Genomic DNA, 25,354 nt, shown 5'->3' with positions numbered 1-25,354 from the left:
AAGGCAATGAGGAGCGTCCACTCTGTAAATGGGGCGTTATGAGGTGCACTGTCACGTGTAGTGAACAAGAGGACTTTCCTTTCCATCCGCTGTTTGAGGGTGCAAAAGGCTGGGGGTTAGTTCTCCAACACAGAGGCTCAAGCATAGTGCTCAGCAAAGTTCTCGGCAATCACATTTGCGTCAGTAGATAACACGCCATTGATGTTAATGCCAGGGACACCTGTTGGGGTATGGTACCCAAAAAGACGTCTGATCTTCATCCAGACTTGGGAAGGTGATGTATGGCACCAATGGTTGACACGTACCTATCCCAACACTCATGTTTCCATTGTTTTATAAGCTGGCGAACATGGGTATGCAGCTACTTAAAAGCTATTAGGTGCTCTAAGGAAAGATGCCGCATATGTCACTGTAGAGCTTGCCGATGCTCTTTAAAGCCTCAGCAACTTCCGGCAACCACCAAGGGACTGTCTTTCACTGGGGGCACCCTAAAGAATGAGGGATCAAGTTTTCCGCCGCAGAAATGATCACTGTAGTGACCTGTTCAACGACATCATCGATTGTACCATGTGGGGGAGATTCAGTGGTGACAGCAGAGGTGAAACTTCCTGGGCTGCATTGTTTAAAGCCCATCTGGGTAGGTGTCCGTGGGAATGGTGCCGCGGGAGTGACAGGAAGATGGGGAAGTGGTCATTACCACACAGGTCATCATGTGCTCACCAGTGGATAGATGGTAGAAGGCCAGGGCTGCATGCCGAGAGATCAATGGTCGAATATGTGCCATGTGCCACACTGAAATGTGTGGGGGCACCTGTATTTAAGTGGCAGAGGTCGAGTTGTGACAGTAAATTTTCAACCTCCCTACCTCGGCCAGTAAGCATGACGCCACCCCACAAGGGATTATTTGCGTTAAAATCTCCCAAAAGTAGGAAAGGTTTAGGGAGTTGATCAATCAGTGCAGCCAATACGTTCAAGGGTACTGCATCATCTGGAGGAAGATACACATTGCAGACAGTTATTTCTTGCATCATCCTTATACTGACAGCCATAGCTTAAAGAGGGGTTTTAAGGGGCACAGGTTCACTACCTACTGAGTTCAGGACATAGCCGCAAACTCCACCTGACACTTTATTACAGTCACTATGGTTCCTGTAATATCCCTTATAGCTGTGGAGGGCAGGGGTCCACATTTCCGGTAACCAGGTTTTCTGGAGGGCAATGCAGAAAGCAGGTGTAAAGCTTAACAAGTGCCATAGCTCAGCCAGGTGGTGGAAAAAACTGCTGCAATTCCACTGGAGGATTACGAGATTGTGAGACTGGGTAGGCATGAAACACTCAATGAGGCAGACTACACTTCAGGGTAACATGCTTCCCCCAGATGAGTACCTGTGCGATCGACATCCATTGTGTCTGAGGGCCCAGCAAGATCTAGGTCCTCAGTGGATGCCAGAATCTCCACCTCATCCCCAGACACAGACCTTGTAGGCAGTGGTGGTGTGGGTGCCACCGCAGTGCCTTGGTTCTTGGGAGTCTTTTTCTTTTTAGGTTTCTCTCACTGCTCCTTAGGTTTGTCTGGCTGGGATTCAGCGAAGCACTATGACCAGCTACCTGTGGTTGCTTCAGTCACTGGCGGGTGTCAGCTTTGCCACTGGTAGGAACCTGGGAAGGGAGTGACCCAAGGGATCCCTTCCTGGTGAGAGGAGCCAATACGCTTCTCCGGCTGAGAAGTGGGGACTGACAACCCCGATGGTTTGGTGGGAGGAGGGGGGGATGTTGCTCCTGAAGTAGGTTGTGCAGGAGCAACAGGGAAGTGCCCCCCACCATCAAGGGGGCAGGTGGAGTCTGACGGCTCTGAGAGCCAACTGTATGTGAAAGTACGGAAGATGGTAGAACTGTTGTCATAGGAGCGGCGTAGGTAGACGTCATATGCACAGGATGTAGCCTCTCACATTTTCTCTTAGCCTCAGTGTATGTCAGTCAGTCTAGGGTCTTGCATTCCATTATTTTTCTTTCTTTCTGGAGAATCCTGCAGTCTGGCAAGCAAGTTGAATGGTGCTCTCTGCAGTTGACACAGATGCGGGGCAGGGCACAGGGAGTATTGGGATGTGAAGGACATCCACAATCCCAACAGGTGGCGCTGTAAATACAGTGGGAAAACGTATGGCTGAACTTCCAGCACTTAAAGCATCACATCAGGGGAGGGATATATAGCTTTATGTCACAGTGGTAGACCATCACCTTGACCTTCTCAGGTATTGTGTTACTCTCAAAGGCCAAGATGAAGGCACCGGTGGCAACCTGATTATCCCTCAGACCCCGGTGGATGCACCAGATGAAACGGACACCTTGCCGCTCTAAATTGGCGATAGGTCATCGTCAAACTGCTAAAGAATGTCCCTGTGAAATATGATACCCTGGACCATATATAAGCTCTTATGGGGCATGATGGAAACAGAAACATCCACCAGCTTGTCAGAGGTGAGTAGTGCCCATGACTGAGCAGATGATGCTGTTTTGATCAAGACCGACTCTGAACACATTTTGGACAAGCCCTCCACCTCCCCAAACTTGTCCTCTAAATGTTCCACAAAAGACTGAGGTTCTATTGACAAGAAATATTCCCTATCAACTCTCCTACATACGAGGTACCAGGGTCAATAAGCTTCACTGCCGTCCTTAGCCTGGCGTTCCTGCCATGGGAGGGGGGATTTTGGGCTGTATTTCTTAGCATTGAAGTTAGACCCTGATTGCTTAAAGACTGCTGGTGCTTGACCACCAGCAAGAGATGACGTATTATGCTTCATGGCGTGTCATCCACCCTGATGCCACCCACTCCATCCAGGGGCCCTCCCCATAGACACCACCCAGCCGCAGCAAAGGCCACCTGGCAGGATGGCCATTGCCGGGAGTCCCTATACCCCAGGGAGGATGAGACAGGTCTCAGTGTATGATGGACAGTATGCACCATGTAAGGCGCCCTTCCCCAATTGCCTTGCTCTTCAGAAAAATTTTGAAAAATGAAGTTCAAACCCTACAGGGGATTATCACATAATGTGTAAGACTCCTTTTAGTTGCCTCTTACAACAGTCAGGAATACCTCAGGCCTATACTAACCACAGGACCCACGGGGGGGGGGGGGGGGGGGGGGGGGGGGTCATTATGTAAGATGAAATCATAATATAGTGCACTGACATACACAGTGTTATACATATACATGAGCATCAATAACATCACCACTGACTTGTCCAGTCGCAATTCCATGTGGAAAGACAGAGTTATATGCACGTACTTAAGGATATATCACACAAATTACAGACATTGCTCATCCAGAGCAACTCCCTTCATGGCTTTTTGATGGATGATAACAAGTTCTACGTCCTCATCAAATCAGAACATACGTGTAGAAACTTTGAATGGGAAACCAAGTCTTTTATGTGGAGAGAATGGTCATCCATTGATCTGCAGTCCAGTTTATATGTACTGCACTAATACACATCATGTCATATATGGATATCAGTAACATCACCATTAACCAGCGCAGTTCAAACATTATTTTTCTTCTAAAATGGGAGATTTGGTTAAATGATCCATCAAAAGGGAAGCTATAGAGATGAAACACAAACTCAGAGTGGGAAGGAAGTAAGCCATGTTCTTTTCAAAGAAATTATCTTGACATTTGCCTTAAGTTATGGATAATAGGGAGAACCTAAATCCTGTTAGTTGAGTTGGGATTTGAACATTGTTCATGGTAAATTACAAGTTCAGGGTCTTAATCACCACAATTTCTTGCTTTGTGCTCTATCCCTCCCATGATGAGCACTGAGTGGTAGACTTGTGACTGGTCATGAAATCTTCCAAGCACAGTATTTTATGACAGTCTTCTGGTAACTGCAGGAAGGGCACAGCAGACCATGGGTAGGATGAAAGAGAATGGGGTCATGTGCATAATAGGGAACATTGACCATTTTAACCCTCCATTAAACATTTTCTATGCTGAACTTATGGTTAAAAATTGTTGCCAGTCTACAAACAACAGAAGAATGAACATTTATCAACCTGGCCACATCTGTTTGAGTTTGATTTGTTTCCCACATGTGCGAACACTATTTTATTAAGTTGGCTATTCCATCCATGGTCTCTCGTTAACAGCACTAGCTGCTGTGATATTCTCAAACACGCAGTTATGCCCTATAAACAGACACTATAAGTGGATTGGGTCTTCAGTGGTTTACGTGTGGAGTTTTTTCCAGATGAATTGTGGTAACATTGTATTTCATTTTCATGTCAATTATTTTATGTTCTCACAAGTTATCATCACTTATGTGATGTCCCTCTAGTTTATGTGAACCAGCGTAGTTTATGGATCAGCGTTATATATGGTTACTGCCTAAATTAATTCATGGTTTTGTGACTTCCAAGTAAACCTCCTCTCAGATACATATCTAGATGGTAGATAGCACAGAACAATTTTATGAATGATAAATTCTGATGGTTTGTATGAAAGCTTGGACACTAGGGAAATGTAGATATTCTTTAATACTGACAGCCTAAGCACACAAACAGCATAACTTCACAATGCAAAAACATGCTCTTCAGTACAAGCCTGAGTTCCCCTGCATTAAATCGCATATAATAAAGTAATAATGAGCTTGTCAGGACATACTGCAGCTACAGGTTATGGGTAAACCACAATGACAACTGTTGGAAATTATTAACTGCATGAATAATTGAAATCATATTCCATGTGAAATATAAATATCTCTGAGGACTGAAGATTCATATGAAAAGAGATTCAAGAACTTAGTTAGTACAATAATTTGCCACCAAAAATGAAACTCCAACACTGATTACATCAGTTGGAAGATAATGGAAAGTTAAGTGGTACTAATGGAATTATATGTTAGCTCTCAAACTCTCCTCTTACTCAGCTGCATTTGTTCATGCAAGTCTGTAAACATGCAATAAACAATCAAATCTATACCACAGACAGAAGAAGAAGAAGAAGAAGAAGAAGCAAAATAATAACTTTTACAAAGTGAGAGGCAAATATTTTTGACTTTGCCTCAAATCTAGACTGTATCATATCTATACACAGGTCGGCCTGAAGATAGCAAATAAGCATCTAGTCAGACAGTGACAAGCCATATAAGTGTCCCTGAGCATCATTGTTATTTCAGGAATAATCTCCATTTTTATCAGCTTGCCAGGTCACCAATATTACAAACTGGCTGAAACAAAGGCCTTTCTGGCATGGCAAGTGTTTATAGGTGTAAAGATAGAGATCAGAATTTTTTGGAAAACTTTTAAAACACAGATCTTTTAGCAAGAGTGTGCATGATCCAGCTGTTGGTCAAAGAAGCTGTTAGTCAAGATCAATGAAAGTCGTGTATGAATAATTTGATGGGAAACCAAGTCTTTTATGTGGAGAGAATGGTCATCCATTGATCTGCAGTCCAGTTTATATGTACTGCACTAATACACATCATGTCATATATGGATATCAGTAACATCACCATTAACCAGCGCAGTTCAAACATTATTTTTCTTCAAAAATGGGAGATTTGGTTAAATGATCCATCAAAAGGGAAGCTATAGAGATGAAACACAAACTCAGAGTGGGAAGGAAGTAAGCCATGTTCTTTTCAAAGAAATTATCTTGACATTTGCCTTAAGTTATGGATAATAGGGAGAACCTAAATCCTGTTAGTTGAGTTGGGATTTGAACATTGTTCATGGTAAATTACAAGTTCAGTGTCTTAATCACCACAATTTCTTGCTTTGTGCTCTATCCCTCCCATGATGAGCACTGAGTGGTAGACTTGTGACTGGTCATGAAATCTTCCAAGCACAGTATTTTATGACAGTCTTCTGGTAACTGCAGGAAGGGCACAGCAGACCATGGGTAGGATGAAAGAGAATGGGGTCATGTGCATAATAGGGAACATTGACCATTTTAACCCTCCATTAAACATTTTCTATGCTGAACTTATGGTTAAAAATTGTTGCCAGTCTACAAACAACAGAAGAATGAACATTTATCAACCTGGCCACATCTGTTTGAGTTTGATTTGTTTCCCACATGTGCGAACACTATTTTATTAAGTTGGCTATTCCATCCATGGTCTCTCGTTAACAGCACTAGCTGCTGTGATATTCTCAAACACGCAGTTATGCCCTATAAACAGACACTATAAGTGGATTGGGTCTTCAGTGGTTTACGTGTGGAGTTTTTTCCAGATGAATTGTGGTAACATTGTATTTCATTTTCATGTCAATTATTTTATGTTCTCACAAGTTATCATCACTTATGTGATGTCCCTCTAGTTTATGTGAACCAGCGTAGTTTATGGATCAGCGTTATATATGGTTACTGCCTAAATTAATTCATGGTTTTGTGACTTCCAAGTAAACCTCCTCTCAGATACATATCTAGATGGTAGATAGCACAGAACAATTTTATGAATGATAAATTCTGATGGTTTGTATGAAAGCTTGGACACTAGGGAAATGTAGATATTCTTTAATACTGACAGCCTAAGCACACAAACAGCATAACTTCACAATGCAAAAACATGCTCTTCAGTACAAGCCTGAGTTCCCCTGCATTAAATCGCATATAATAAAGTAATAATGAGCTTGTCAGGACATACTGCAGCTACAGGTTATGGGTAAACCACAATGACAACTGTTGGAAATTATTAACTGCATGAATAATTGAAATCATATTCCATGTGAAATATAAATATCTCTGAGGACTGAAGATTCATATGAAAAGAGATTCAAGAACTTAGTTAGTACAATAATTTGCCACCAAAAATGAAACTCCAACACTGATTACATCAGTTGGAAGATAATGGAAAGTTAAGTGGTACTAATGGAATTATATGTTAGCTCTCAAACTCTCCTCTTACTCAGCTGCATTTGTTCATGCAAGTCTGTAAACATGCAATAAACAATCAAATCTATACCACAGACAGAAGAAGAAGAAGAAGAAGAAGAAGCAAAATAATAACTTTTACAAAGTGAGAGGCAAATATTTTTGACTTTGCCTCAAATCTAGACTGTATCATATCTATACACAGGTCGGCCTGAAGATAGCAAATAAGCATCTAGTCAGACAGTGACAAGCCATATAAGTGTCCCTGAGCATCATTGTTATTTCAGGAATAACCTCCATTTTTATCAGCTTGCCAGGTCACCAATATTACAAACTGGCTGAAACAAAGGCCTTTCTGGCATGGCAAGTGTTTATAGGTGTAAAGATAGAGATCAGAATTTTTTGGAAAACTTTTAAAACACAGATCTTTTAGCAAGAGTGTGCATGATCCAGCTGTTGGTCAAAGAAGCTGTTAGTCAAGATCAATGAAAGTCGTGTATGAATAATTTGATTAGCAGGACACAGAAAGACACTCAGTGTGGAATTCTGCAGAGTGTCGAGGGAGAATACAGTAGTCAGTATACTTCTACTCAGTATACTTCTACCTGGGATACACTTCTCTGTTACATGTGATGCAGAAATACTACAGCTTCTATTGAAAGGTCGCTCAAGACTGGTTAGTCAGAGCCAGTGCTGCCAGCCATGCCTGGCTAGTCACACATATAACAGCTGCTTTCTACTGTCTGAAGCAGCACTCAACACCCTGGCCATACACCGCAGTAATGTAATGCATTAATATATGTGGGTAAAAGTCCACCCATCAATGTCTCAAAGTAATAACTAACAACTGTGAAAGCGGCCCTACGTTTATCATAAACACAAAAGATAAATATTAGTGTGTGATGAAATCTGTTAGTTATTTTGATTTAAGCACATCATAGCGCATTATTAAGCACTTTCATAAAGGTTAGTTACCATTACTTTATCTATGGTACAAAACATACATTTTGTGGAAATAAAAAGCAATTGTGGTGTAGTTTCATTACACATCTGTAGCTGGTGCACCTAATCCTTTTATTTTATTGCTGGCAAGTGTCACACTTAAGAGCATAACAAAATTCATTAACACATGAAGCACCTTCCCAACATAGGGCTAATGAATAGTCCTCCACAAGATGTATGATTGAGAATGCAAACTATGGAGAATGTGAAGCGTATTTTGAAAGGTTGCTCATATCACAGCTATGGGTCAGAAATGATTTAGTGATATGTTTAGTGGCATTATGAGCATTCATCACAGCACCATCTTTTTTTCTGGGCTGTAAGTTGCACCTGAGGAATCTCCCTTTACAAACACATACTTTCACAAAAATTTGTGTAGAATTTGCTCAAAAAACAGGATAGATACCTGTAGCTTTTTAATTAACTTATGTTGGGAAATATATTATGAAAAATAGTGAAATTTTTGTAGACTGTATTCCCTTATATGTAGGAACAAACAGCTCAATAAATGGAGAGAAATGTCTGCTATAGCTAACTGAAATATCTGCTATAGCTAACTCATAGAATAATGAACTTCAAGTTACCAATGAGCTCCAAGATACAGGTGATAAGCAGGTAAAGAGCTTAACGTCTTATCAATGTCGAGGTCATTAGAGATGGAGTAGAAGACAGTTATAGGGCAAAAAAAAAGACATGTGGAAATGCCAAGTTTCTTCATGGTTTGCAGTCCATGTTAAATTTTAGGCCCCTCTATAACTAACTAGGCAAGTCAGTTCAAAAGTCAGAGGAAGTTAAGGGCATACGACCGCCAACCAGATGGTGCCTAGTGAAGTACAGCAATTTTCAAACCAACATTCAGGTTGAGAGGAGCTGAAACTTTTTTTTAAAAAAAATTATTGTAATTAAATGAAGGAAATATTCTGTAATTTGCAGCAGACGATTCAGGAAAACCATCAAAATCCAAAACCAGGATGGCCATATAGGGATTTTAATCTCACTTCTACTAATTACAACTCCAGTACGTTACAACTACGCCACCTCACTAACGCATGACATAAGGTACCACTGAAACATTCAACAAAGAGTTTGAAATTGTGATACAGTTTGTGAATCAGAAGACAGGATGTATTTTGCCTTGAACAAAAACCCATTTGAAATGACAATCTCGATGCTGTATATTATTAAACATTCACACAATGATGCTCGAAAGGAATCTGGTTGTGAATAATGCCTTTTTTAATAACCAGTGTTTTGTGCCCAAATAATTAAATTTATTTTTTAGCATACATTGTGTTGAATCCCATATATTTTGCAAATGGTACAGTATCAATCGCTGCCAGTTGAAAGACTTCTTTGTGGTTTACATTTGGTGTACAGTAATAGGTTTTCTCATAGAAAAGTTCTGCAGTTTTCTTGTTATTGTTGGCAAAACATCTCAAAAGTGCACTGGAAAAAATCACAAACATATGTCTTTTTTACATATGGCTCTGACAGAAAAAGCAACTTTTTGGTGTGATAAAAAGAGAAACCCTGCTAGCTGCAGATCATGAATAAGGAAAACCATGAAACACACAAATCAGGTTAACTGTTTGAGATTTTGAATCTCACTCCAGGTCCAATGCCTTAAGCCCCTGAGTTATCCTTTCATGGTTACAGGCATACATGTATGCCAAAGCACGTAAAACAACCAGACGGGTAAGGGTATACGTGTATGCCCACCTGGTAGAATGTCCAGATGGCTAAGGGCGTTCATTTATGCTAGGCAGGTAGCAAGACCTGATGTCTAAGGGCATTCCTGAATGCTCAGGCATAGGAGCAGGTAAACTAGCACACCAGGTTGGCAACTTGCTGTTGTCCACATTCCAACATTCCAGCCAGTGAACTCATCTGCTCTTCTTGGTAATGTTGGAAAGTGCTACAGCTTTTACCTGTTCCTGGACCCTTTCCACTTACATGTCATGCACTGGGTCAATCTTGTTTCATGAACAGGGAAAATTTGCCACCATTGCCTGACAAACTGAAAAAAAGGATATACAATTCAAGTCCTATGGAACACTGTTGGCTCTAAAATGAATGGAAAACAAAGGAGTTTGGATGCTTTCAACCATAAATGGACCAGATTTTGTTGAAACTTAGAAGAAGGAACACAAAATGGGACAAAATAAATTGAAGCCAACTTGAGTAGTCTGCTACAATAAGACAATGCGCACTGTTGATAAGACAGACGTGATTTTAAGCCCTGTAGAATGTATTCTAAAGGGAAAGGACTGGCACAAGCAGCTACTGTTTTGATTCATCAGTGTGTACTAAATGTAAAAACAATTTTTGAAACAAAGAAGAAACAGGAAACACCACTGCTGAAATTCCACTTGGAACTAATCCACCAATTGCTGGATAAATTGCGTGGGCAAACATGTAAAACTGAGATCCCATGGACACCAAAGCAAGAAACTCCATTTCAACAGCAAAATAAAGGAGGGCATTATCCAGGATTTCTTGGAGCAATAGAGAAAAAGGAAAATCTCCAGAGATGCTGTGTAGCATGTGCTGCTAAAGCATAGCGAAAACTGACATGCATAAGATGTATATGTGTGATGTGGCTCTTTGCATGGTGCCATGGTTTGAAAAATATCACACACTAAGGAAATATTAGTTAGTTTCTGTAAGTGTGTATGTTTCAAGAAAAGGAAAATAAAAGGAATAAAAAAAAAACAATCCAAAGCCTGCATCAAAAATGAGGATGAGAAACCACAAAGTTAAACTGGACTGACTGTGACACACAGGAAGAGAAAACGGTGGACAGGAAGCAGCTACAATCTTATTGTCAAATTTTCACTGCAGAGAACTGAGTTTAGACTTTAATTACAAATGAGCCAATTTACTTTTAATGTTCACTAATAGTTATTTATTTAAGATTGTTGTAAGAACATTTTATCAGAGTTTTAGGTGTCTTCACTAGGTACAGCCCTCTTATAAAATTATATATCTTGAGACGTATTTTTCTGATGTTAATAACATTATATTGGGTTAGAGGCAAATATATTGGTAGTTCAAATCTCAAGTTATAGAATTTTTCAATAACAAATACAAATGTTTTTATCATTTTTCTAAGATATCATTCTTTCAACTCAGGATAAACATAAAACAGTGAGTGCGAGTTAGTTTTGAAGTTCTCTTTCATGGTTATTGGAAATTGCTACCACTTTGACATTACAGTGTGATATCGATTTTGTAAAGCACATTATCAAAGAGTGGTTCTAAGAGCAGCAGAATGTACGGTTAGTCGACAGTGGCATGTTCCCTGCTGAAGTCTGCTGTAGTCATGGGCTTAGTCAGCCGTATGCTGACAAGGCGCACAACATGTTAGCCCTGTCAGCCAGCCAGGCAGACAGGATGTTTGGACCTTGCAGCCACAAAAGGGTTAAGTGGTGGCATACACAGAACATAGATGAAATGTTTTATCTTGCACAATTCGAGAATGCTACAAGAGATGTCCAAACAAAGCTATCATCATTATTCTCCACCAGCAATATATTAAGCTTGTAGAGCATAAATGTGCTTGTAGATACAAAACATGGATCATTTCCTTCTCTTTCAGCACAATTTTAAGGTATAAATGCACTACATATTAATTCCTTGGTTCTGTGACTTTTTGGTATGTGCCAGAGTACAAATCCAAAGCTCTGCGGTCTGACACTAAGTAAGTCTATGAAGTTATACTGCAGTAGCTGTTGTACTTGAAATTAAAACTGATAAACCTAGTAGTTAACATATAGTATATGTGCTAAATAATGTAAACAGTAACAGCTACATTGTCAGCAAGTGTGATGAGCACTTTGCGGTTGGTCATAGAGCAGGGCACATGTGTATTGTCTGCAACAAGTATTTCACAGTGAGAAAACGTTAATTTTTGTTAATGTACATTGTACCAGTTTAGTAATAGTTTAATGGTACATGTAGCACATGATTTGATTAATGCTGATATTTCTAATAGTGTGAAGGAGCAATAAATGTAAGTTAACATTATGACTACATTTGGTGATTCCAAGAATTAACATCAGTCCTCACTCCCTGTGTGAGCTTCACTTCCATTAAGGTGGTAGGAAGCTCACAGATCCTAGGATTTTTCTACCACTTATATGGGGCAGTCAAATGAAAATGAGACAAATGAAAAAAAGCAAGTAAACTATTAATTCAGAAGTAATTACCATAACTGTTAATGCATTTATCCAACAGTGATACAAGATGGTTAGTGCCTTCATGGAAAAATGTTTCCTAAGGAATCATGACTGTACCCACACATGCACCTATTTGTCCAAAGTAAATCAATGGCCATGAATGTCTTTCTTCGGGGTTCCAAGAATATGGAAATCGCATGGGGAGAGACCAGGACTGTATGGACAATGTGTAAGGGCTTCCCAGTGAAACTTCTACAGTGTACTCGAACAACCCTGGCAACATTCTATTTCAGAGTAATACCTGCCCACATGATGCCAAGGTTCTATTGATTACACTGGAGAAGTTTTGCTGGGAAGACCTTACACATCCTCCACACAGTCCTGATCTCTCCCCCACACAATTTCCATATCTTTGGAGTCCTAAGACAGACATTCATGGCTGTCGATTTGCTTTGGATGAAGAGGTGCATGCCTGGGTACAATCATGATTCTGTAGGCAACTGCAAACATTTTTCCATGAAGGCAATGGTCACCTTGTCTCACAAAGGGATAAATGTGTTAACACATATGGCAATTAATTGTGAATTAATAAACAGTTCACCCAATTTTTTCCAACTATCTTGTTTTCATTTAATTGCTCTTTATATCACTTCTTTTCTATCTGGCAATAATTTGTTAATGTGAAAAATGTCAAATTCCACCAGAGATCACAGTCTAGATTAAACTGTAGGTTCATCTGTAATTGGCTGGGTAAACCTATTCGAAGGTTCAAAGAAGGTAAGGACATGCTACCTGCAATAGAACCATGTCTCTTAAAACCTGTTGTTTTCAAATCATCCTTCAGGTCGAAGATGACTTAATCTTTAGTACAATTTAATCTATTAACTTCCAAAAAAATTTGCCAGAATGCAGAACATTTATTGAAATTATCCTTTCTTTGTGTCAAAAGATATAATTAGAATACATACTAGAATATATACTCACCATCAAGAAACTTGTGATATTAATCTCAATCAAATTTTCTTCACATTCAGCAACTGCAGCCTGAATATCTGCTCCATGCATAACATAACTCTGCCGTAATGATTTAAATACTGTGTAAACATAGCATCTATAGAATGCCAAACTAATTAATTTGCAGTGTTGTTTTAGAGTAGGCCTGTCTGAAATGAAGAAATGTCATATTAATATGATGATGTAGGAAATAGGATGCACTAGCTTTAGAGGAAAGCAATAAAGGGAGAAAGACAAGGTAAAGTAGCAACTGTCAGCCTCCCAATTTCTGCAAAATACAATGTGCTGATTTTAATGGTAAAACTATTATTCAGTTCATCAAACCGAGTTCTCAACATACATACTTCATTTTTACTACAGAGATGCTTATGCTTATTGTGATTTGTACCATGATTACAAGGAGAAGAATTACTGGGGTCCAGAGAATATGCCAAACATCCCTTAGCTGCTCATGTACATAAAAGAATAAAATGTAGTTGGAACAAGTGGGAAATACTTTCCCAATAAATGTAATTAATGTACAAAAAAACCAATAAAATAAAAATGGTAAAGATCTTTCACTTTTTAAAGAAACCAGAATCATGCAGTGTTACCACAGTCATAATGCACAATTTCTCTAGGAGGTAATGTTTCTTGACTCATCTTGAAATTTTTGTTCCAGGATTGTAACAGTGACCACTTCCTCAACATGAATGAAAAAAAGTAGATTAAATTCACTTAATTTTATTTACACCTTAAGGAAGAACAATGTAACTGGATTATGTAAGTATCCAGTTACGTTCATCATCATCAGTTATCTGCTATGTTAACAGGTCCTTTGCCTCTCCATTTTCTGTGATCCATTGCTTCCTTCTTAAGGCTGCTGTATGTTGTACCGTCCATCATGTCATCCAGTATCTGGAATCTCTTCCTTCCTCGCTTCCTTTTCCCTTCTACATAACCTTCTAAAACTGTTTTTATCAGTCCGTCATTCTTTCTTAATATATGCCCAATCCAATTTCTTTTTCTTCTCTTTATTACATCTAGTAACTGTCTTTTCTCTCCCACTCTTCTCAGTACCTCTTCATTTTTTACTCTGTCCATTCAACTTATTCTTTCCATCTTCCGCCATGTCCAGATCTCAAAAGCCTCCAGCCTTTCTCTGTCTTTTTTCCTCATAGTCCATGTTTCAGCACCATATAGAAGAGCACTCCATACAAGACATTTTATGAGTCTCTTTCTGAGTTCTCTGTCCAGACCGCTGCAGAAGATTCTCCTTTTCTTATAAAACGCCTCTTTTGCCATTGCTATCCTTGTTTTAATTTTTGTGGTGCACTTCCAGTCGGTGTCTATCCTGCTTCCAAGATACTTAAAATTTTGCACCTGTTCTAGTGTTTCTCCATTCAGCACAATTTTTATTTCCTTATTGCCTCCTATTTCCAATACTTTTGTTTTATTTGTGTTAATTTTCATTCCATATTTTTTTCCGTTAGTTGCAATGGTGTCCACCAAATCCTGTAATTCTTTTTCCCCTGTGGCTAGAAGGACCATGTCATCAGCAAATCTCAAGCATCCTACTCTTCTTCCTCCAATTTCTACTCCTTTGTCATCTAATGAGCATTGGTCAATCATATTTTCCAAGTACAGGTTGAAAAGAGTAGGTGATAAACAGCATCCTTGTCTTACGTTACATTGTCAAAAATTGATTGTTTTCATTGTTATATTTAAGAATCACAAACTAGACAGTTTTCTCAGTCTTGATCTGTATGAATAGAAATGGCATGTGATGGTTAAAATTTCAATTGACAGTTTTCTGTCTGAAACTTCCTGGCAGATTAATCAGCGCACACTCCGCTGCAGAGTGAAAATCTCATTCTGGAGTTTTCTGTCTGTTGTAACAGATGATCTCTGATGAAAAACATCTCATGAAATGTTTACTGAAATAGTATACTCCTTTATTTCAGTGCTCCTGAAAAGCAAGTCTTAGATATACGAACTGGAATGGGCAGTTTTCCAATGGCTGGAAAGCCATGAAACTAAAAACTAAAAACTACAATGCGTATATGAATACAATACTTGGATAGTTTATTCACAAGACAAAATTCAATAATGAATTAATTAATAAAATGTGTATCACATCTCTACAGAAAAAATGGCCAAAAATGAAATCACAGTCAAATTAGAAAAATAAAAATTCTGCTTATCAAACATTAGCAGAGTCAGCTACATGGCACAAACTAAATATCACAAAATATTTGATATTGAGTGTTGCGGGATTCTTCACATAGTTCTGGAATGGTCATGTTATCTCCAGGCTTTTCCTCACTTTTGTCAAATGGTAGAAGTATGGTTATGAAAACTAGTATTTGTGTAACCTATTTTTTACACTTGAGTGTGCTGTTGTGTGATACATAGAACTTTTTATTTTTATTTGATAATTATATCATGATATGCAAATTTCAATGATAAACGGGAATGGTGCACAAAATATATCTGAAAAGCTATGACAGCAGTCAGAACTGTGTTAATGAAACATATGATACATTTGAGATGAAATTATTCCAAACTTAAGTTAATGAGCAAGAGGACTAAAGTGGAGCAAAGTGTGGGAATTACACTTGGTCAGTTTTTTCAAAAATCCCATGTCAAGTGCCAAAAAGAATGGAATGTTGGCATAAAGAAAGCACCACATGGAATGGCGAGAATGTGAAAAGTTGAAAATAGGAAACATGAGTGCAAGGTGCTGACCTGTCAAAGAGAATTTATCTGCAAAAGGAGACTGAAGTCAGTAGCTATGCAATAAGAATGACAAAAGCTGAATAATTATGATAATAAAAATTTTAAAAATGAAGGAAAATATTACCTAAATCAACAGAAAAGAGAAACTAATGGAAAGTGAAAAAAATAGTAAAAAGTGAGTGAAGAAAAGTGAAGATTACAATGTAATGATGACCATGGAAAGAAAGAAAATTATGAAACAAGGAGTGAATCCTAGTGAGCACTCCCACTGTTGACACTACATGCCAGAAGCCAGTATGCAAACGGATGCTTCTGTATCATGTTCATTCCCACTGGCACACCAGTGAAAAAGTATTGAAATTAGTTACATGGTGATGTTTGGTGATGCAATTATTGCATATACGAAGACTGATCAATAAAGAATGATACTGATTTTTTTTCCACAGATGTTTATTACCCCATTTTAGTGCTGACATGATCTTTTTCAAAGTACTCCCTCATACTTTAATGTATTTTTTATAGTGGCTCTTGTTAGTCCTCAAACACATGGTGCAGATCATTCTTTGTCAGGTCCCTGTGAACCGCTTCACTTTTTTTGAGCACTGCTTCAGAGTTCTCAAATTGAATGGCCTGACGTTTTGCTGTTAGTGATGGGAATAAAAAAAAAATCACAGGATCAGGGCTATATGGGGCATGTGGTACACAGGTAATGCTGAATTGAGCCAGGGAGTGAAGGACTTGATTTACAATGTGAGGCCACACATTGTCATGGTGTAGTCATCACCCAGTCCAAGAAAGATCTGGTTTTGTCCTTAAAATGTGCTTCCTCAGTTTAGCCAATACTGATGTATAATATGCTGCTGTAACAGTAGTGTTTTGGGGAATTACATGTTGGTAAATCATTCCATGACAGTCAAAAATGTAATCATCATCACTTTCCCTGCTGACGGAACAACTTTCACTTTTTTGGTGTTAGAGAACCTTGCAATTTTCACATTGTGCTGGCTCACTTTTCTTCAGAATCATAATAATGCAGCCACGACTCATCATCAGTGATCATCAATTCCAGAAAAGCATTCCCTCCATCAGCAAAGAGGTACAGCACCTCACAGCTTGTTGCACAGCCTGTTGTCGGGGAGTCAACACTGAGGCTATGTAAATGACAATCCTCATGGACAATCACAGCAGCTGTGTTAAATCTGACTTCAGTCACAGCAGAAGCCAAAACACCAGACCCACCTTGCTGTATGGTGGCTGTATGGCTTAAATGAACACATAATTTTATTGTGCCATACTGCTCCTCTCTCATCACCTTCATTGTCTGTTATGCGAAATACAAGGAGCATCTGCAAATTAGAGTATTACTACCAACCTATCGATACACGTAAAAATCAACTTTTTTCAAGTAGTCATGGTACAGATAGGAAACTATCATTGAAGCTAATGGAAAAATTCAGTCTCACTCTTTGTTGATCAACTCTCTTATACATCATTCAACAAATTATTATTTACTGTTCTTGAAACATTGGCCAAAACAGAGTTCTCCACATGTACACAAATTTTAGCAGCAGATTGCTCCATTTGCAATAAGTACCATGCAGTCATTATTACCGCAAATAGATTTTGTTATAGTTATTCACATTTACAGTGCTTGGTTTGACCAGTACGGTACTGCAACAATATGCGTAAGTCAGTCATGCATTTGACTTGAACTGGGACTACAGTCAGTACAAATGTAATTTACATTATTTCTGTTGAAAACTTACAACTATTTGCACAATGAACATGATAATGATAAGTAAGAAACTAAGTATAAATACACTGAAGCACCAAAGAAATCAGTATAGGTATGTAAACAGGCAGAATACAGCATTGCAGTCAGCAATGCCTATCTAAGACAACAAGTATCTGGTGCAGTTCTTAGATCTGTTACTGGTGCTATAATAGCAGGTTATCAAGATTTAAGTGAGTTTGAACGTGGTGTTAAAGTTGGTGCACAAGTGATAGGACAGCATCTCTGAGGTAGCGATGAAGTGGAGATTTTCCTATATGACCATTTCACGAGTGTACCGTTAATATCACGAATCTGGTAAAACATCAACTCTTTGACATCACTGCAGATGGAAAAAGATCCTGCAAGAACGGGACTAACGAGGACTGAAGAGAATCATTGAACTTGACAGAAGTGCAACCCTTCTGCAAATTACTGCAGATATCAACATTGCAACAGATTTCAATGCTGGTCCATCAACAAGTGTCAGCGTGCAAACCATTCAATGAAACATCATTTATATGGGTTTCTGGAGCCAAAAGCCTGCTCATGTACCCTTGATGACTGCATGACACAAGGCTTTATGCCTCACCTGGGTCCATGAACACTGACATTGGACTGTTGATGACTAAAAAAATGTTGCCTGGTCGTACGAGTCCCATTTCAAATTGTATCGAGCAGATGGACAAGTAGAGGTATGATACTGTGGCATAGGGAAGCTTGTGTTTCATATACAGCAGTAGGTCATGTGACCAAGGCTTTAAATGAGAAGGCAGAGTGAGTCTCATGGGTTTCTGGCAGATGTTGCTTCTCTGATGTGATTCACTGGTAGTTTGTGGTAAGATTAGTGAGATGTCGGGTGCTCAGTGTGCTGCATGTGCTGAGAGTGCTTAGTATTTCCACTTTTTTGGACTGTGCTAAATTTTGGTTATTGCATTGAACTTTTAAAGGCACTAGGTGCAAACAGTAGTAGTACTTCTGTTAGTGACAGATTTCAATATCGCCGGCCGCGGTAGCCGTGCGGTTCTGGCGCTGCAGTCCGGAACCACGAGGCTGCTACGGTCGCAGGTTCGAATCCTGCCTCGGGCATGGGTGTGTGTGCTGTCCTTACGTTAGTTAGGTTTAAGTAGTTCTAAGTTCTAGGGGACTTACGACCTAAGATGTTGAGTCCCATAGTGCTCAGAGCCATTTGAACCATTTTTGATTTCAATATCATACCTGTGACTGTAGGCAGAACGTTTTCATAGGTACCTGGTGATTGCAATAATGACTTACACTAAGGTGAAACAAGTCATGGGATACCTCCTAATAGCGTGGCACACCTCCTTTTGCCCAGCATAATGCAGCAACTCGATGAGGCATGGACTCAACAAGTCACTGGCAGAAATATTAAGCCAGGCTGCCTCTACAGCCATCCACAATTGTGAAAGTGTTACTGGTGCAGGATGTTGTGCATGAACTGACCTCTTGATTATGTCCAAGAAATGTTCGATAGGTCCAGAATGTTCTTGAAACCAATCACAAACAGTTGTGGCCTAGTGATATGGCACATTGTCACTCATAAAAATTCCACTGTTGTTTGAGAACATGAAGTCCATGAATGGCTGCAAATGGTGTCCAAATAGCTGAACATAACCGTGTCCAGTCAATGGTCAGTTCAGCTGGACCAAAGGAACCAGCCCATTCCACATAAGCACAGCCAACACCATTATGGAGCCACCACCAGCTTTCAGAGTGCCCTGTGACAACCTGAGTCCACGGTTTCATGGAGTCTGCAGCACATCTGAATCATAAGTATCAGCTCTTACCAACTGAAATCAGGACTCATCTGACCAGGCCATGGTTTTCCAGTCATCTAGGGTCCTACTGATATGCTCATGAGTCCAGGAATGTCTCAATTTCTTGCTGTTAGCAAAGGCACTCACTTCGGTCATCTGCTGCCATAGCCCATTAATGCCAAATTTCACCACACTGCCCAAACAGATACATCTGTCATATGCCCCACAATGATTTCTGCAGTACTTTCATGCATTGTTGCTTGTCTGTCAGCACCACAACACCACACAAACACCATTGCTCTCAATCGTTAAGTGAAGGCTGTCAGCTACTGCGTTATCCATGTCTGAAATTTGGCTTTCTCAGCACACTCTTGACATTGTGGATCTTGGAATATTAAATTCCCAAATGATTTCAGAATGGAGTGTCCCATGCATTTAGCTCCATCTACCATTCCATGTTCAAAGTCTGTTCATTCCCATCATGCAGCCATAATCACTTTGGAAACCATTTCACATGAATCAGCTGAGTAGAAATGACAGCTCCACCAATGCGCTGTCCTTTCATACCTTGTGTACGTGATACTACTGCCATCTGTATTTGTGCATCACTATTCAATGTCTTTCGTCACCTCAGTGTATTTACGGTATGAATTTTAACTATAAATAGAGCACGGAACATTGCTTGCTGCTCATTATTTTATTTATTTTCATCAGTGATTAAGAAACTCTTATTTGTAATAGAATTATATGGGCACAGTTCATACGTGATTTCTTTAGGGGTTCTTTACTTGAAACAAATACTGCAAGTCAGTGCATTTCGCCAACATTATTTATCCCATGAGGTAAATTTTTCTTTTATCATTGTTTTTAATTCTTTATCTGTGCACTTCATGTAAGTGTTTGGTCATCAAGCTTACAATTTTATTGACAAAATATTCTGCATGCCATGTGTCATTTGTGTTGACTGGACCAAAGGTGATAATATGTAACCTAATCCCTACTGAGTAAGGAGTCATGCAATTTTCTAGGATACATGCTTGCCCAGCTGGAGGGTGACTACTAGATTTACTTTCAGTTATAGCACACCATATCCAGTTTAAAGGCACATATCCTCTGGTGCACTCACAGGTGGACAGCAGCCTTCAAGCTGCTTAGTGATTTTACACAGGACCAGAACTTTCTCACGTTCTCGGCATGATCTTTTTCTAAGGTATAACAGTTGTAGTTGTTGTATGCCCTGCACATTGATCCTGGTACAGATGCACAAATTTCTAATAACTTTTGCCTGTCATCATTTGTGCTTTCTCTTCTGAACCGAGATGCAACAGTCTTTGCTTCCTCAGCGTTTCCTGAATTATGTTATTAAACCATGGTGGGTCTTTCTCTTCCTTAATCCACTTACTCAGTACATTCTTCCTGAGAGCGCAGTTTAGAATCTGTTTAAACTTCGCCCATAATTATTATATGTACATCATACTGCAGCTAAATTATGTCTATTCACTGTTAAAGTAAGATACTAACAACTGTTTATCTGCTCTTTCTAGCATCATTATCACTAATCCATCTCTCAATAATGACACTGTCAATAAGGTTAGGCTTGTTTGTGCTTACAAGGTCTAAAATATTTCCGTGTTGTCTAACTATCCATTCAAGACAGTTTTCAGAAAATATGTTCAAAAGTACTTCACAAGGCGGAAAGTCTGTAACCCCCTATAATAAGTCCATAAAAATCCCAGTCTGTACTCAGTAGGTTAAAGTCATTTCCAAATAATATTGCACATTTTGGGTGTTTCCATGCTATTGAGTGTAGACTTTCTTTGAATGATTCTAAAACTGTCACAGCAGAATTGGGTGGCCAGTAAAAACATCCAACAATTAGACTGATTTCACCTAGACCTATTACATGCATCCAGATAGCTTTATAGTCAAACTCAAATTCGACCTCAATAGAGACAATATTTCTATCAATAGCAATGAAAACTTCTCCTTCTGTGGCATCAAATCTATGCTTCTGATATACTTTCCATGACGTGAAATGTTTCAGAGCTTTCTATTTCTGGTTTCAGTCAGCTTTCAGTCCTGGGAATAATTTGAGCATACCAAATTTCTTGGTTGGTAGTAAATTCAGTAACTTTTTTATGAATACTTTGACAATTTACTAATAAAATTTTGACAGTCAAAGAATCTTCACTCTGAACATTTCTGATTTTGCTACCTATGAGGTGACTAGTGATTGTTCAATAGAGTACATTGAACTACTGCCTAGCCTAAAAAACCTCAATGTGCAGTCCACATGCATCCTGCTACCTGAGTAGCTGCTTCCTTTGTGTAGTGCACCCCTAAACTATCAAAGGAAGTCCTACAGTCCATCGCAGCTCCAGAAATCTGCAGCCAAGATCGCCACAGAGTTGACGAGTCTTTGGTTCAGACCCTCCACTATGTTCCGAACCAAAGGACCCTGATTAACTCTGGGAAGAATGCTGCAAATTGTGAACTCTAATGGAAACCTGTGCAGGAGGGAAGCAGTCTTCATAACTTTCAACAGCCACTCATACGAACTGAAGTTGGCCTCAAAACCCTAGCAACAGCTGTCGCTGGTGCTAATGTGGGCAACAACTTGCAGATGACTGCACCCTGCATGCTCGATAGCCACAGGCAAGGTCTCCTCGACATCTCGGATGAGGTCTCCTGGCAGACAACCGAGTGCACATTGGCTTTCTTTCCGTCCCTTGATACAACTTTCTTAAGGGGCTCCATAATGTGCTTAGTATTGGAGCTCTTGATAATTAGCAAACTGCTCTACCTATGTGGCTGCTCAGACCATGTTGAAGCAGTGGCCAATTGCCATCCACAAGGCAAATGGGCAAGGCCAAATGTCCAGACTCCACAGTGACCTTCAGCCCCAAGCGACGTAAAAGCTTTACCAACCACCACTCACCCTGTGGCTAGGGCATATCCACCACATTGGATACACTGGGAAGTGCCACAGCAGTAGGGCCCATAGGCAAAATAAGTGACACCTGAGGTGTCCCACACAATGCACCAGATTCCCCACCACTGCTACAACCCCAAGCAGAACTCTCAACACAGCTGATCATAGCCTAAAGTGCATTCAGCTGTTCACAAAATACGACTATTTCCTCCCAAGTCTGCACACAGCACACACATATCCTACCCCCCCAAGCATGACTAACTTAAGAAGTAAACTATAAAGGCATGAAGAGAAACCTAAATATGCATCTTGCTACCCACCTTATGTGTCACCAATGGAGACTAACTCCAACTGAGGTGTGTAACTGGCCGTTCGAAAGGAATGACAAGAGTGCTCCAGATGGCACGGATGTACACTTTACAGTTACATAAACATGAGATTACACCTCTAAAATAGACTTGGGATTTAAGAATTAAAATATGAAGTAAACACAGAAAAAGATAAATATGTAACTTGCTGGTCTACTGTGCATAACAAGCAAGAGATGGAGCCTGACTGACTGGCTAAGCTGAAACAAACAGTTGCTGGCTCTTCAGAACAAACTGATGAATAACAACTGCACTACAGACTGCCTGAGTCTACACTTCACAGTTACACAGACATGAGCCTACACCTCTTAAACAGAAAAAATACATGAAATTTAGGAATTAACCTTCAAAGAAAACACAGAAAAAGATAAATGAGTAACTTGCTGGTCAACTGGTGCATAACAGGCAAGAGTGGAGCCTGACTCACAATCTTGCATTTGGCTGGCTCACTTGGTGGCAAATCCACTGAGTATGTCTTTCGTCATGAGGGTGTGGTGAAAAGTCCATGGAATGCCAAAGAGATGGTTTTGATGTCAATGGAATTTTGTTTCTGTTACATGGCTGTGTGGTGCCTAATGCAAGTCATATGTCAGCTTCATTTACAAAACAGTTTTGATTATGTAGCTTTTTAAAGTAATTGTATTGTGTCACTTTACTTCCAATGGAAAAACTGGAATACCCTGCCATTATAACATTCCTTTTATGGAGAGCCATTCAAATTTGGTGAAATTTTATGCAGGGACTGCTCCTTCACTTTCAACTGCAATGGAATAGGCAGCTAAATTCAAAAGTTGCCTTCTTTTTCTTGGAAGTGATACACGTGTAAACTGCAACCACAAATGACGATGTCAAGAAAATGAATAATATGGTATTGGCCAATCAGTGACAATCAAACATTATGATCAAAAGAAACAGTATGATACATTTTGCATGAAGGATTAAGAATGTGATAACTAAGTGCAAGATAGCCTGCCCGGTTAGGCGTGTGGTCTAACGCACGGCTTTCCGGATTGAGAAGGAGCGCCTGGTCCCTGACACAAATTCGCCCGGTTGACTTGTGTCGAGGTCCGGTGAGTCAGCCAGTCTGTGGGTGGTTTTTAGGCGGTTTTCCATCTGCCTCGGCGAATGCGGGCTGGTTCCCCTTATTCTGCCCCAGCTACACTATGTTGGCGATTGCTGTGCAAACAAGTTCTCCATGTACACGTACACCACCATTACTCTACCATGCAAACATAGCGGTTACACTTGTCTGGTGTGAGACATTCCCTAGGGGGGCGGGGTGAAGGAGGGGTGGGGGGAGGGGGGGTTCCACTGGGTGCCAAACCACACAATAACCATGAAAGAGTGGTTCGGTGTAGGGTGCTGGAGGGGTGAAGTGGACGGCGGTAGTGCAAGATGGTGCTTCACTTGCTGAATGTTGGTAAAAGATGGTGCTTCACTTGCTGAATGTTAGTAAAAATCAAATGCAAAAACCTAGGGCTCAGTATTGACCTATTTGAATTAGAATCCTATTCACTTGAGCACCAGTTTATTAGTATAGATGGGACCACCATATTACACCACAAATGAAACAGCAATCACAGCAGTGAGTGCAAGCCAGTGCTGTGCAAAAAAACAGAACACAACTTCATCTCCCAGAAAGATAATGTCCAATGTTTTATAGGGTGCAAAAGGGACTATCATTATTAATTGGTGTGCAAAGAAAAAAGAAAAGAAAAAAACAAATATTATGCAAGTGTTTTGAATAAGCTGCAGAGAAACACATGAGAAATGGGTCTCGATTTCAAAAATGGGGAAAAAAGTCATCTCATCTACTATCAGGACACTCACTGCAGCTTTTTCACTAAGGTGCTTCAGCATTGACAATACTAAGGCACTTGAAGTACTAATTGTTGCAACATTAAATATGTGCAGCATATTTTACTTCCTCTGACTTACACCTATTTTGATGTTTAAACTTGCTTTTGGCTCAAAAATGTTTTGAATACATTGAAGCACTAACAAACATAAAACATCATTTTTGCAAATGGTTTAGAACTTTGATCCAGGATGGAATCCACCCATTTGAGATTTGTTAAATAAAGTGTGTTTTGCTAACAGTTTAAAAGGAAATTACACTGAAAAGTAAGTTACGAGGGTTGTACCAAGAGTAAGGTTCCCATGGTTTCTTTCTTTTCTTTCTTTCTTTTTTTTTTTTTTTTACACAAATAGATAATACTGTTTATTGTTATTAATTTATACATTGTTGAAAAGCTTACACTTTTGTCTATTTTTCAACACACTTTTGAAGACAGTGCTCCAGCTTTTGTACTCGTAAGTCGAAGAAGTCTCCCGCCAACCCATTTAGGAAGCGTGTGACCTCTGCTCAGACTTCATCATTGCTCTTAAAGCGTTTGCCACCTAACTGTTGCTTTAGCTTGGGGAAGAGGTGATAATTGCTGGGGGCTAAGTCCTGCCTGTACGGGGGATGGGGCATAACAGTCCACCCAAATTACTTAAAAAGCTCGTGTTTGACGAGTGACTTGGGGTTGAGCATTGACGTGAAGAAGCACTATTCCCTCCTTCAGTCATCCTCTCCAGCGATTCTGGATTCCTTTCCGGAGTTTGGTCAAAGTTTCACAATATCTGTATGAGTTTACTGTCATCACAGGTTGCATGAAATCAATGAGGAGTACCCCTTCCAATCCCAAAACACAGTCGCCATAACCATTCTTGC

At 39.7% G+C, this 25,354-nt stretch overlaps 1 protein-coding gene across 1 annotated transcript in view; it reads right to left on the bottom strand.

The window, feature by feature from the left end:
• Window positions 1–25,354, bottom strand: part of LOC126184063 (KICSTOR complex protein SZT2-like) — a 513,866-nt gene that overhangs the window by 265,896 nt on the left and 222,616 nt on the right. Inside the window, exon 6 of the mRNA XM_049926423.1 lies at window positions 13,042–13,220. Within this exon, the coding sequence (XP_049782380.1) occupies window positions 13,042–13,220 (179 nt within the window). The remainder of the gene's footprint in view (window positions 1–13,041; window positions 13,221–25,354) is intronic.

The sequence above is a fragment of the Schistocerca cancellata genome, chromosome 4 (assembly GCF_023864275.1).
Source record: "Schistocerca cancellata isolate TAMUIC-IGC-003103 chromosome 4, iqSchCanc2.1, whole genome shotgun sequence".
NCBI lineage: Eukaryota > Metazoa > Arthropoda > Insecta > Orthoptera > Acrididae > Schistocerca > Schistocerca cancellata.
This window is presented reverse-complemented; position numbering and strand designations above follow the sequence as displayed.